Source organism: Borostomias antarcticus (assembly GCF_949987555.1).
Source record: "Borostomias antarcticus genome assembly, chromosome: 3".
Classification (NCBI taxonomy): domain Eukaryota; kingdom Metazoa; phylum Chordata; class Actinopteri; order Stomiiformes; family Stomiidae; genus Borostomias; species Borostomias antarcticus.
In genome coordinates, this window is record NC_140236.1 from 20,279,659 (window position 1) to 20,292,622 (window position 12,964).

The following is a 12,964-nucleotide window of genomic DNA, read 5'->3' on the forward strand; positions in this document are numbered from 1 at the left end:
TATTACTTACATATATACACACGCACACACAGCACACACAAATATCACCCAATACTGCAGACATGTGGTATGGTATGTGTAGCTGCTGGTCTCACCTTCTTTGGTCTCTCCGGAGCCCTGAGTGAAGAGCAGCTGGTATTGCTTGTTGGGCAGAGTGGCCGGGAACACGCGGTTCATAAACGGACTGAGATCAGGAGACGGGGGAAGAAAGACTGAGTCAAAATGTTTTCAAGCCATTTAGAGTTTTTGATGCTCTTAGTAGGTTACTTTCAGCTCTAGTTTATCGTGGTCCGTATCGTGGTCCGAAATAGATTATATAAAACCCAACTGGAAGTAGTTAATTTTCAATAGTTTGTGGAACGCCTATGTGAAAGAAAAAGCAGCTGCATACAAGATGTGTGCTGTTTTGCGTCTTCTCAAATCCAAGAACTAATTTTAGCCAACGTTGCTAGCGGTTCATCTGTAGGCGTAATAAGGCTTCACCCATCAGGTCCAGAAGAATGGCATCCCTGGGACTGACGGTACTGGAGAAAAACCACTACAGTCACATCCCTGGGACCTACGGTACTGTACTGTAGAAAAACCACTACAGGCACATTTTCAGAATTCTGGCATGGACTTGGTGCAGAGGTATTGGTTCTGGACTTGGTCAGAGGTATTGGTTCTGGACTTGGTCAGAGGTATTGGTTCTGGACTTGGTGCAGAGGTATTGGTTCTGGTGATCCCTAGTCAGCAGGGTTTTCACCTTCTACTGTAGCTTGCTTCAGCTCATACAGCTCCTACATCTTTATATATACACCATTATTTCACCAATATTATTTGACTATAATTGTTTAATTTATTAATTTTTACCTCTGCCCAGGACCAAATCCTGGGGAGGAGGTTAATGTTTTCGGTGATGTGTGTTCATTTGTTTGTTAGCAGGATTATGCAAATGCTACCTGACTGATGTTCTTGAGACCCAGTGGAGGGGTGTAGCATGGGCGAGCTTTGAACCCTACAGTAGCTAGCTACAGTAGGTAGCTGAGAGACATCAGAGCCGAAGGGCCCCCCCGTTTGGCTGACTCCAGCTGTGTCATACCCAGCTGATCAAACATTTTGTGACCTTATATAGAATAATAAGGTTCTATCTCTGTTTATTGTAGTTCAGAGATAGTGAACATCAAAGATAATTGTTGGACATATATGAATGTATTTGCAGCGGTTTTTTATTTTTATTTTTTAAGTAGGATGATGGCCTTGTTAAGCTATACAAGTACAATACATAACAGCTGTACATGGTATAAAATGTAAACTAACTATGTTTGCAGTTTATTTTTTGTTAAAAATTAAGATTTGTAAAAGATTTCTAAAAAAAATTATATATTTATAAGTACATACAATAAATGTGATTAACCGTGGTGCCCTTTGTCCCTGGGTGAAATAGGTCTTTCTCTGGCATGGAAGTCCTCCAGACTAGGCTCCTCAATGCTGATTCTAATTATATCCTCCACTGTGTCTGTGTGGAGAGATGATCTGACCTCTGATACTCTTTGGAGATGAAAAAAAACAACTTAAGTCAAGTCGTAGCGTTGCCACCAATAATTGTGTCAGTGGACAGATTTTTGGTGGCAGTCTGGAGCCCTGTTTAGGACTGACTTTAGCCTCTCTAAAATTCCTCTCCACCAATCCTGCATTTTCCTAGGTTTAGCCATTTTCACACAAAAACGCTTTGTGAAGTTTCAAAATAAGAAGTGACTATTATTTGTAATTATGGCCATTAAGGAGCAACTTTTAGCTTTAGGATGTTTTGTGAAGATTTGATTCATTTGAAAGTTAACAAACAAACACGTGTGATTTGGCCCCAGGTGTCTCTTTGCTTTTTTCTTCTCTCCATCTTGCCCTCTCTGCCCTCACCTCATAGTGTGGGACAGGGCCAGGATCCCCAGGACAAAAAAGTACATGGACAGCAGCATGTTGATGTACTCCTGGGAAAAAATCTGGAGAGAGAAACCACACCATCATCATCATCATCATCAGGGCTCCCCTGCAGAAAAGGTCTTTGTCTCAGTGAGACTCCCTGCTTAAATAAAGGTTAAATACATTTTTAAAAGTTAAATACATTTTTAAAAGTCTAGTAGGAAGGTGGATGGATGTATTTTTCTAACTTATTTTTTTGTAATCCTACTAATCCTAGTAAACACATTTTTATCTTCCCACTCGGAATATTGTCCCATGGGTCCATGGCCATCTCTGTGGCCATTTAGTTGGAGCATTGGTGTTCTGAGTTGGTACCAATTTCCTCCTTACTACCGCACTGTTGTAACGAAAAGAGAGCTGAGCCATAAGGCAAAGCTCTCGATCTACTGGTCTATCTTCATCCCCACCCTCACCTATGGTCATGAAGGATGGGTCATGACCAAAAGAACGAGATCACGAATACAAGCGGCCAAAATGAGTTTTCTCCGGAGGGTGGCTGGGGTCTCCCTGAGAGATCAGGTGAGAAGTTCAGTCATCCGGGAGAGACTCGGAGTAGAGCCGCTGCTCCTTTGCGTCGAAAGGAGCCAGTTGAGGTGGTTCGGGCATGTAGTGAGGATGCCTCCTGGGCGCCTCCCTAGGGAGGTGTTCCAGGCGTGTCCGGCTGGGAAGAGGCCGCAGGGTAGACCCAGGACTAGGTGGCGGGATTACATCTCCACACTGGCCTGTGAGCGGCTAAAGATCCTCCAGGCAGAGCTGGTTGATGCTGCCAGGGAAAGGGATGTCTGGGGCCCCCCTGCTGGAACTGCTGCCTCCGCGACCCGACCCCGGATAAGCGGATGACCATGGATGGATGGTTAGTAGTAGTTTCAGTGAGAGTGTTAGGTTGCATTGAGCCTGTGTGTGAACCTGCAATTAATTAGCACTATGACAACGAGGCCATCCTAGACCGTGTTGGGGCTTGCTAGTTCTCGCCGCCTGGCTAAACTTACAAGTGGCTAACCTTGCAAGTGTGTTGTAAGATTATACGGGAGGTAAGAGTCAGCAATCCCTAAAACTGTCAACAACGCCATTGTTGTCTAGGGTTAATTCACCACTAAGACCTCTCTACCATGTAGCTGAGACTAAGCACTTGGTCCCCGGGGCCTCTAATGCCCACTGATGAGGCTGCCCCCTGCTTCTGCCTGCCCCCTGATGAGGCTGCCCACTGATGAGGCTGCCCCCTGCTTCTGTCTGCCCACTGATGAGGCTGCCCCCTGATGAGGCTGCCCCCTGATGAGGCTACCCCCTGATGAGGCTGCCCACTGCTTCTGTCTGCCCCTGGAGGACGACAGTCTGGATGGGAGAAATGCAACCACTGAAGTTGTGTGTGTTGTGTGTTCTGTGTCGCCTCTTACTCACGTGTGTTGTGTGTTCACGTGTGGCTAATAAAGACCCTTGAGGTCCAGAATTATTATTATTCTTCCCTCAGCTAAACCTATACTTAAGCAATTGACCACGAGAGGCAGTGGGTTACAGGGGATTTTACCACAGCTACGGGGCGTTGTTAGGCCTGACGCGATAGCGGAGGTTACTACATATATATAATCACAAAAAACACTCAGTAGTAACATTCAATCATTTATTTACTGATCATTCTTATCATTTTAGTATTTACAAAATCTTCCGCGATAGCCTATAGTTCTGAATTAAATGGTTGCCAGGCAACATAGGCCATCTCGCCTATTTGGGTTGGCCTTGTTCGCATAAACCATAAGGCATAATTCGGGTGGTTCACGTTTATTTGAATATTTCCAGCCATGGTGCAGTTATTAAAACAGCTCTCCAGAGCACTCGTTTTTGCTGGTAGGGGAAGTGTTGGAGTCGGACTGATGAGTGCGTTTTTGTAATAGGATACGAAAAAGGCGAGGTTGCTGCGAGTGGTTGCTACGCAAAGCATAGCCTACCGCTTGATTTTATCAATGGCCTCGTCAATGAGATTGACGGCGCTTTAATACTAATTGTTATGCGGTCGCAGCAGTGGGTTACAGAGTATTTTACCACTGCTTCTAGCCAATCAGAATCAAGTATCCAAACTCTCCGTTGTAGAAATTAAAATAACCGTCTTGCTTTAGGCACAAAATAGATAATGGAAAAACTGGTATATCCGTGTCCTTGGTCTCCCGTTGAGCTCAGGAGACAGCGGTTCTAGTCGTCACTCTTCCAGGCCCACGGACAGACACACAGCCCAGGCACGCCATCCCCAGCTCAGGTTCCTTCAGGTTTTCACTTTCTCTAATAAGAGTCCAGCTCACCAGCAATTGTCAATTCGCTGTGTAACAATGGTGCGTTCTCAGCATGGGACTGTGCTCCCTGTGTGTTCCTGGTTCTCCCATGTTCCTGGTTCTACCTGGTGCCTTGTTCTCCCGTGTTCCTGGTTGTCCCCCAGGCTCCACTCAAGGAGTGATTTCAGGTCTGCTCCACGCGCCAGAGGCAGACCACTCCTCCAACATCATCAGCAATCACAACCATCGTTAAGTTATCATTCTGTACAAACAAGCATCAAGCCAGTGATAGTCCTGACTCCACAGATACAGTATACAATTACTCATACTGTGGGATTTCCATAATAATCCAAAATGGTAAAAGCAACATGGAAAAACGTAAATAATAGGCTTTCTTGCTCTACTTCACTTATGTTACTTTTTATAAAATTCTAGATTTATTTTTGAGTTTTAATATACCTAACTGGGTAAGATCATGAAAATAACCATCTCCATAAATTATTTGTGTCAAAATTACACAGAAAAAACAGGGTAATTTGTCTGTATCATGTCTAGATCAAAAGTTATGTAGATTTTCAATTATCGACAGAAATCCAGGATGGCTACTAAGATGGCCACCAAATGGATCCATGGGACAACATTTTGAGTTGTGAACATCAACATTTGTTTACTAGACACCTTCAGGATTACAAAACACTAAGTTAGCAAAAAATACATCCATGGGATGCATGGGGACCCCACTTTCCCACTAGACTATGAACATATGACTACAACAGCAGTCGTACATGTGGAGTTGTGTAGATGACACACATGCATGGATGTGCACGCACGCACGCGCAAACACAAAGATGGAGGGGTCAGCTCACCTTGAAGAAGAGATAGAGGCCAAAGAGTGTGCAGCTGGCGATGATGGGGAATCTGGCCGCATCTCTGCTGGTGATGGTTTCTGGCATGTCAGATGCATTCTGTAAAGACACACACACACAAAGATAGGAGGTAGGTAGGTGAAAACTACTGCAAATGCAATATGTACAGTATCAGCATCCCTGCCCACTCTATCCGTGGTGCTCCTTAGGGACCACTATGACACTGGGAACACTGGGACAGGCCACGTCATGCCTGGTGGGATCACTGGGACAGGCCACGTCATCAGGGCTGAAAATTAACACCCGCCACCTGCCAATGGCGGGTAAAATTTCCATTTGGTGACTAAATTTCGGAGGCTATCCGCCACGCTGGCGGGTAAATGTTTGCACCAATAAAGTAATATAATAAATTATGCGTGCGTCGCCATATCCATGCCATAGACCGGCGTTCTATTTGTTGTGTGTTGCACTTAAATAGCTCCCCCGCTGCACCAAATAAAGTTAAAGGAGAGATTGGTGACGCGAGGCTACTCGCGCACAGAAAATCGTTCCCATTTACCTCGGAGGAAGTAGTTAAACCTAAACCGACGACAAAACGAGAAAACACAGAGCTGACAGAGGAAAAATATGAAACCGAAGCATAAAAAGCAAAAACAAGAAAGTTCTGTGAGAAGTGGAGGGTTGGAGTAAACGGAGTTGCTAGGGGATAGCTACACTACGACGCTCAGGCTGCTATGATGTCTTGTTCTGTGTGTCAGCTGCATGCCAAAGAAAAAGAGGCAAGAGGAAAAAGAGGCAACTCGTTTGTCGTCGGCAACAAAACTATGAAGCTGGAGAACATCCATGACCATGAATGCAGCGAGTGTCATATCGTCTGTCTGTCTGTGTCCCGCGCCCAGTCCGAGCCTCTCTTCTCGTCACCTGACGTGACGGCGCTGACGGCTATGTCCGAACAGACAAGCTTGAAAATGAAGACCATGTTCCGGACTGTTCATGCCCTTGGCAAGAAGGGGAGAGTGGATGTGCAAGTAAGTGAAAAATGTGCTGCTTATGTTAGTTAACGTTAGTGTCCCCACACGTATAGGACCAAATCTCCGCCTCATAATAACCTAAAGGCTAGCTACTGTATCTTATTTCATGTTTAGTTAACTTAGCTAGCTAGCTAATTCACATGAAAATGCAGTCCCACAATGCTATGACATCATTGTCCACCGTGGCTCATTTAAGATAGCAATAGCAACTAGAAAATGGCATTTCCTGCAGAAAATGCGTGTGAATGCTGAGCAGATGGAAGATGGAATACATGATGGATGTATAGCTTCAAAGCTTGGAAGCCTGTTGGGGACAGTACAGTGATCTCTGGGCAATCTCTATGGACCAGACGGTCAAGACCGTATGTCTCTAGCCCACATGGGCTGAGTTCTGTGGTCCATGGCGTGGATAGTGGCGTGGTGGAAAGACTCCGCCCCCTTGGTCACCGTTGGTCAGGGGCAGTGCATTGACCTCCGGGCAATCTCCCTGGTGAAGACCGTGTGTCTCTAGCTCACTCAGGGGCTGAGTTGTGGGGTCTGTGGTGTAGATAGTGGCGTGGTGGTCAGACTCCGCCTGCTTGGGTCACATCCTGTCGGGGACAGTACAGTGACCTCTTGGCAATCTCCATGCACCCACCCGTGAAGACCATGTGTCTCTAACCTACTCACGGTCTGAGTTGTGTTGTCCGTGGCGTGTTCAGTGGCGTGGTGTCAAGACTCCGCCCCCTTGGGTCAGAGCCGGTCGTGGACAGTGTAGGCCATGCCAGGCTACCCACCTGCCTTCAGCAGTGGAGACCATGTGTCTCTAGCCACCTCAGAGGCTGTGCATTGAGGTCCGTGGCGTTGATAGTGGCATGATTGCGAGACTCCTCCCCCTCCAGTCAGACAGGTCGGGGGCAGTGCACTGACATCCGAGCAATTTCCATGCACCCACCAGTGAAGACCGTGTGTCTGAAGCTCACTCATGGGCTGAGATGTGGCGACAGTGGTGTGGATAGTGGCGTGGTGGTGAGACTCCGCCTCCTTGGGTCACAACCTGTCGGGGACAGTACAGTGACCTCTTGGCAATCTCCATGCACCCACCCATGAAGACCATGTGTCTCTAACCCACTCACGGTCTGTGTTCATAGATAGTGGCGTGGTGTCAAGACTCCGCCCCCTTGGGTCAGAGCCGGTCGTGGACAGTGTAGGCCACACCAGGCTACCCATCTGCCTTCACCAGTGAAGACAGCGGCCTCAGAGGCTGTCTTGCGAGGTATGTGGCGTGGTGGCGAGACTCCGCCCCCTCGGGTCAGAGCAGGTCGTGGGCAGTGCAGTGACGTCCGGGCAATCTCCCTGCACCCACCCGTGAAGACCATGTGTCTGTAGCTCACTGAGGGTCTCAGTTGTGGCGTCTGTGGCGTGGATAGTGGCGTGGTGGTGAAACTCCGCCCCCTCGGGTCAGAGCCGGTACTGGACAGTGTAGGCCGCGCCCGGCTCCCCACCTGCCTTCACCAGTGAAGACTGTGTGTCTCTAGCCGCCTCAGAGGCTGTGTTGTGAGGTCCGTGGTAGTGGCGTGATGGTGAGACTCCGTCCCCTCGGGTCAGAGCCAGTCAGGAGCAGGTCAGGGACCGCAGGCCGTCCCCATGCACCCCTCATTGGAGACCGTATGTCTATAGCCCACTCTGTGGCCGAGCAGTAGCTGTGGAGGTTTTGTATGGAAGTTGAAGTGAGAAGCAGTTGCAGTGAGAAGCAGTGCATTTGTTATAAGTACAGCTAGTACTACACTGAAAATGTATTTAACCACTCATCATAACTCATAGTTTCATTGAGTTCAATAGCTGAAAGAGGAGAAAGGGCATTAATATGAGTTTACAGCCTGAAAAAGAGTGTCATTCTGAATATTTCTTTGAATATAAGGAAGGTAGGAAGGAGACTAGGAAGGAAGGAAGATAGGAAGGAAGGAAGGATGGAATGAAGAAACATGAGATAGGTTTCAAAGCTGACGAGGATTTCAAGGTCAGCCCATAGACTTCCATTGTAAAAAAAAATGTTGAAAAAAGCTGAATATTTAAAAAAGTATGAAAGTTATTAAAAATCGGAAAGATATCCCATAAAGACCTAAACAAGCTGAACATTTTGATAGTTGAATGTTTTCTGTAGCTCAAAGTATGAAGGAGTTGAAGGCTGAAGAAGGTTTCAAAACTCCCCCATTGACTTCCATTCAAAAAAATTGTTGAAAAAGTTGAATTTTAAAAAGTATGAAAGGTATAAAAAATCTGAAAGGATTCCGCGCATGTCCTTAACAAGCTGAACATTTTGATACTTGAATGGTTTAAGTGGCTCAAAGTATGAAGGAGCTACAGAGAGCCAAAAAACGTACGGAAGAAGAAGTAAAAAAAACTAGAAAATTGCATTTCCTGCAGAAAATGCGTGTGAATGCTGAGCAGCTGAACGGAATAGCACAAGCATTGCTGAAAATGCATGAATGTGAAAAATCTGAAATGTCAAATGCATCACACCTGAATGGTTGAAAATCCTGGAAGCTGAAAAGCCTGGAAGCTGAAAAACCTTGAAGCTTAGCTGAACTGTGAAACTGGCAGAATTGGAAGCTGAAGTGCATTACATAAAGAAGCTAAGAACTTAAATACATTGCTACAAAAGCTGGAAGATAAACTGTGACACTGTAATGATGGAATGTACTGTATTGCTAAAAAGATTGGAAGCTGAAAAACCTGGAAGCTGAAATGTGAAACTTGCAGAATTGGAAATTGAATTGCATTGCCTAAAGAAGCTAAAAACTTAAATACATTGCTACAAAAGCTGGAAGATAAACTGTAATACTGTCAAAGCTGGAACATGGAATAAATGATGGAATATATTGCTAAAAAGCTTGTAGGCTGGAAAACCTGGAAGCTTAGCTGAAATGTGAAACTGGCAGAATAGGAACTGCATTACCTAAAGAAGCTAAGAAATTAAATATTTATTTTAAACTTTTCAACCTGAGCCTTGAACTGAGCCTTTAGCTTGAAAGATGAGCAATAGAGTAATACTGTCAAAGCTGAAAGATGGAATAAATGATGGAATGTATAGCTTAAAAGCTTGGAAGACTGTCGGGACAGTACAGTGACCACTGGGCAATCTCTATGCACCAGACGGTGAAGAGCGTGTGTCTCTAAACCACATGGGCTGAGTTCTGTGGTCCATGGCGTGGATAGTGGCGTGGTGGAAAGACTCCGCCCCCTTGGGTCTCAACCCATCTGGGACAGTACAGTGCCCTCTTGGCAATCTCCATGCACCCACCCGTGAAGATCATGTGTCTCTAGCCCACTCAAGGGCTGAGTTGTGGTGTCCGTGGCGTGGTGGCGAGACTCTGCCCCCTCGAGTCAGAGCCAGTCGTGGACACTGTAGGCCGTGCCAGGCTACCCACCTGCCTTCACCAGTGAAGACCGTGTGTCTCTAGCCACCTCAGAGGCTGTGTTGTGAGGTCCGTGGCGTGATGGCGAGACTCCGCCCCCTCGGGTCAGAGCAGGTCGCGGGCAGTGCAGTGACGTCCGGGCAATCTCCCTGCACCCACCAGTGAAGGCCGCGTGTCTGTAGCTCACTCAGGGTCTTAGCTGTGGTGGCTGTGGCGTGGATAGTGGCGTGGTGGCGAGACTCCGCCCCCTCGGGTCAGAGCCGGTTGTGGACAGTGTAGGCTGCACCGGGCTACCCACCTGCCTTCACCAGTGAAGACCATGTGTCTCTAGCCACCTCAGAGGCTGTGTTGTGAGGTCCGAGGCGTGGTAGTGGCGTGGTGGCGAGACTCCGCCCCCTCGGGTCAGAGCCAGTCGGGGGCAGTGCACTGAAATCCGGGCAATCTCCCTGCACCCACCAGTGAAGACTGTGTGTCTGTAGCTCACTCAGGGTCTTAGTTGTGGTGTCTGTGGCGTGGATAGTGGCGTGGTGGCGAGACTCCGCCCCCTCGGGGCAGAGCCGGTCGTGGACAGTGTAGACCGCACCGGGTTACCCACCTGCCTTCACCAGTGAAGATCGTGGGTCTCTAAACACCTCAGAGGCTGTGTTGTGAGGTCCGTGGCGTGGTAGTGGCGTGATGGCGAGACTCCGCCCCCTTGGGTCAGAGCAGGTCGCGGGCAGTGCAGTGACGTCCGGGCAATCTCCCTGCACCCACCAGTGAAGACCGTGTGTCTGTTGCTCACTCAGGGTCTTAGTTTTGGTGTCTGTGGCGTGGATAATGGCGTGGTGGCGAGGCTCCGCCCCCTCGGATCAGAGCCGGTCGTGAACAGTGTAGGCCGCACTGGGTTACCCACCTGCCTTCACCAGTGAAGACCATGTGTCTCTAGCCTCCTGTGTTGTGATGTCCACGGTGTGGTAGTGGCGTGGTGGCGAGACTCCGCCCCCTGGGGTCAGAGCCGGTCGAGGACAGTGTACTGCTCTCCGGGCCACCCACATGGTCCAGGCCACCCACATGCACGCAACTGTGAAAACTGTGTCTTTAGCCAACTCAGGGGCTGAGATGTGGGGACCGTGGCGTGGATAATGGCATGATGGCGAGACCATCCCCTCGGGTCAGAGCCAGTCAGGAGCAGGTCAGTGACCGCCAGGCCATCCCCATGCACCCCTCATTAGAGACCGTGTGTCTATAGCCCACTCCGTGGCTGAGCAGTAGCTGTGGAGGTTTTGTATGGAAGTTGAAGTGAGAAGCAATAGGCTCTGTGCACCAGCTTCACTACTTCCTGAAAGTCACTTGGCTTCTTTATTTCCTGTCCAATATGATTGGATTAAGTGATTAATCAGGTGTGAGCTGGGTCTGCCACACACCTGATTAATCACTTAATCCAATCATATAGGACAGGAAATAAAGATGCCAAGTGACTTTCAGGAAGTATTGGAGCTGGTGCACAGAGCCTATTGCAGTGAGAAGCAGTGTGTTTGTTATAAGTACAGCTACTGTAGTACTACTCTGAAAATTTATTTAACCACTCATCATAACTCATAGTTGTATTGAGTTCAATAGCTGAAAGAGTAGAAAAGGTATGAGTTTACAGCCTGAACAGGATATTAAGAATATAAGGAAGGTAGGAAGGAAGGAAGGAAGGAAGGAATGAAGGAAGGAGGGAAGGAAGGAAAGAAGGAAGGAAGGAAGGATGGAATTAAGGAATATGAATGCTACTACAGTAGTCATAAAAGTGTGCCTGTACAGAGAGCCTGCACGTGTCCCCAAATTCAAATCCCAACTGACACTGTGAGCATCCTCTCTTTCACTTCAATGGAAAGGCATTCCGGCTTCAGACAGCTCTCTCTCAAAAAGTATAAAGGTCACAGCCTAGATATTGACACCGTAGGAATCCTGAGAAAATTTAAAATCCAGCACGAGCCAGTGTATCCATGTAATGGCGGTGGTCGGGGCAACGAGAATGCAGCTTCTAAAAATCTATTTTCTGCCGCGAAACGGTTGTTTTCATCAATCTGTCTTAATGAATCGCTAGTTGTGCTTACATAGAGCATAATTGTTGTGGTTTTCACATGCCATGATCTTTAGAAACGTCTTTCGAAACGAAATAGCTTCCTCACTTGCTCCAGCACTAATGCGCACAGCACGCAATCGTTGCTCCAGCACGCTGTGCGCACGCGTGCTGGAGCAAGTGAGGAAGCTATTTCGTGTCTAAAGACGTTTCTAAAGATCATATTACAGAGGCATGTGAACTACCACAACAGGCCTATGCTCTCTATGTAAGCACAACTACCGATTCAATAAAGACAGATTGATGAAAACAACCGTTTCGCGGCAGAAAATAGATTTTTAGAAACTGCATTCTCGTTGCCCCCACCACCGCCATTACATGGATATACTTGCTCGGGCTGGATTTTAAACTTCTTCTACAGACCTCCGAACTACACCAAAGTGATCTCGGTGAGTCAAACGTCTTATAATATGTCGTAAATAAGGTCCAGGTTGTCAAAAACGAGCATTGTCCTTTAACAAGCTGAACATTTTGATACTTGAATGGTTTAAGTGGCTCAAAGTATGAAGGAGCTACAAAGAGCCAAAAAACGTACGGAAGAAGTAAAAAAAAAAAACGAAAAAAAAAAACTGGATAACAATAGTGTGAATGCTGAATCAGCATTCACACTAAATATACCCAGATGTATTGGATAACATTACTGTATCTGTATTAGTTATTAGTGTGAATGCTACTTCAGCATTCACACTATTGTTATCCAGTTCTTTATTATTTGGGGCCAAGCAGCGAATCTGCACAGGCCACCATTGTTCTTGTACCTTTTTGGGGTTGCTATTGCCATTGCTATTGCCATTGCTCTTGTACCTTTACAGCATTCACACTATTGTTATCCAGTTCTTTATTATTATTCTTCCGTACGTTTTTTGGCTCTCTGTAGCTCCTTCATACTTTGAGCTACAGAAACCATTCAACTATCAAAATGTTCAGATTGTTAAGGACACGATGGGACCTCTTTCAGATTTTTAATACCTTTTATACTTTTTTAAATATTCAGCTTTTTCAACTTATTTTTTGAATGGAAGTCAATGGGGGAGTTTTGAAAACCTCTTCAGCCTTCAACTCCTTCATACTTTGAGCTACAGAAACCATTCAACTATCAAAATGTTCAGCTTGTTAAGGTCTTTATGGGATATCTTTCAGAATTTTAATAACTTTCATACTTATTAAATACATACTTATTTCATACTTACATACATAAAATCTTCAGCTTTTTTCAACATTTTTTTACAATGGAAGTCTATGGGCAGACCTTGAAATCCTCTTCAGCTTTGAAACCTATCTCCTCCTTCATTTTTTGTGCTAGAAACCTCCTTCAAAGTTTAAAATGTTCAAGACATTTAGC

The 12,964-nt window shown here is 46.5% G+C and overlaps 1 protein-coding gene across 1 annotated transcript in view; it reads right to left on the bottom strand.

Moving 5' to 3' along the window:
- hm13 (histocompatibility (minor) 13) overlaps window positions 1–12,964 on the bottom strand; it is a 53,277-nt gene that overhangs the window by 12,798 nt on the left and 27,515 nt on the right. The window contains exons 2-4 of the mRNA XM_084462054.1: window positions 5,087–5,185; window positions 1,897–1,979; window positions 96–184 (exon numbers count right to left, since the gene is read on the bottom strand). Coding sequence (XP_084318180.1) covers window positions 96–184; window positions 1,897–1,979; window positions 5,087–5,185 — 271 coding nt within the window. The remainder of the gene's footprint in view (window positions 1–95; window positions 185–1,896; window positions 1,980–5,086; window positions 5,186–12,964) is intronic.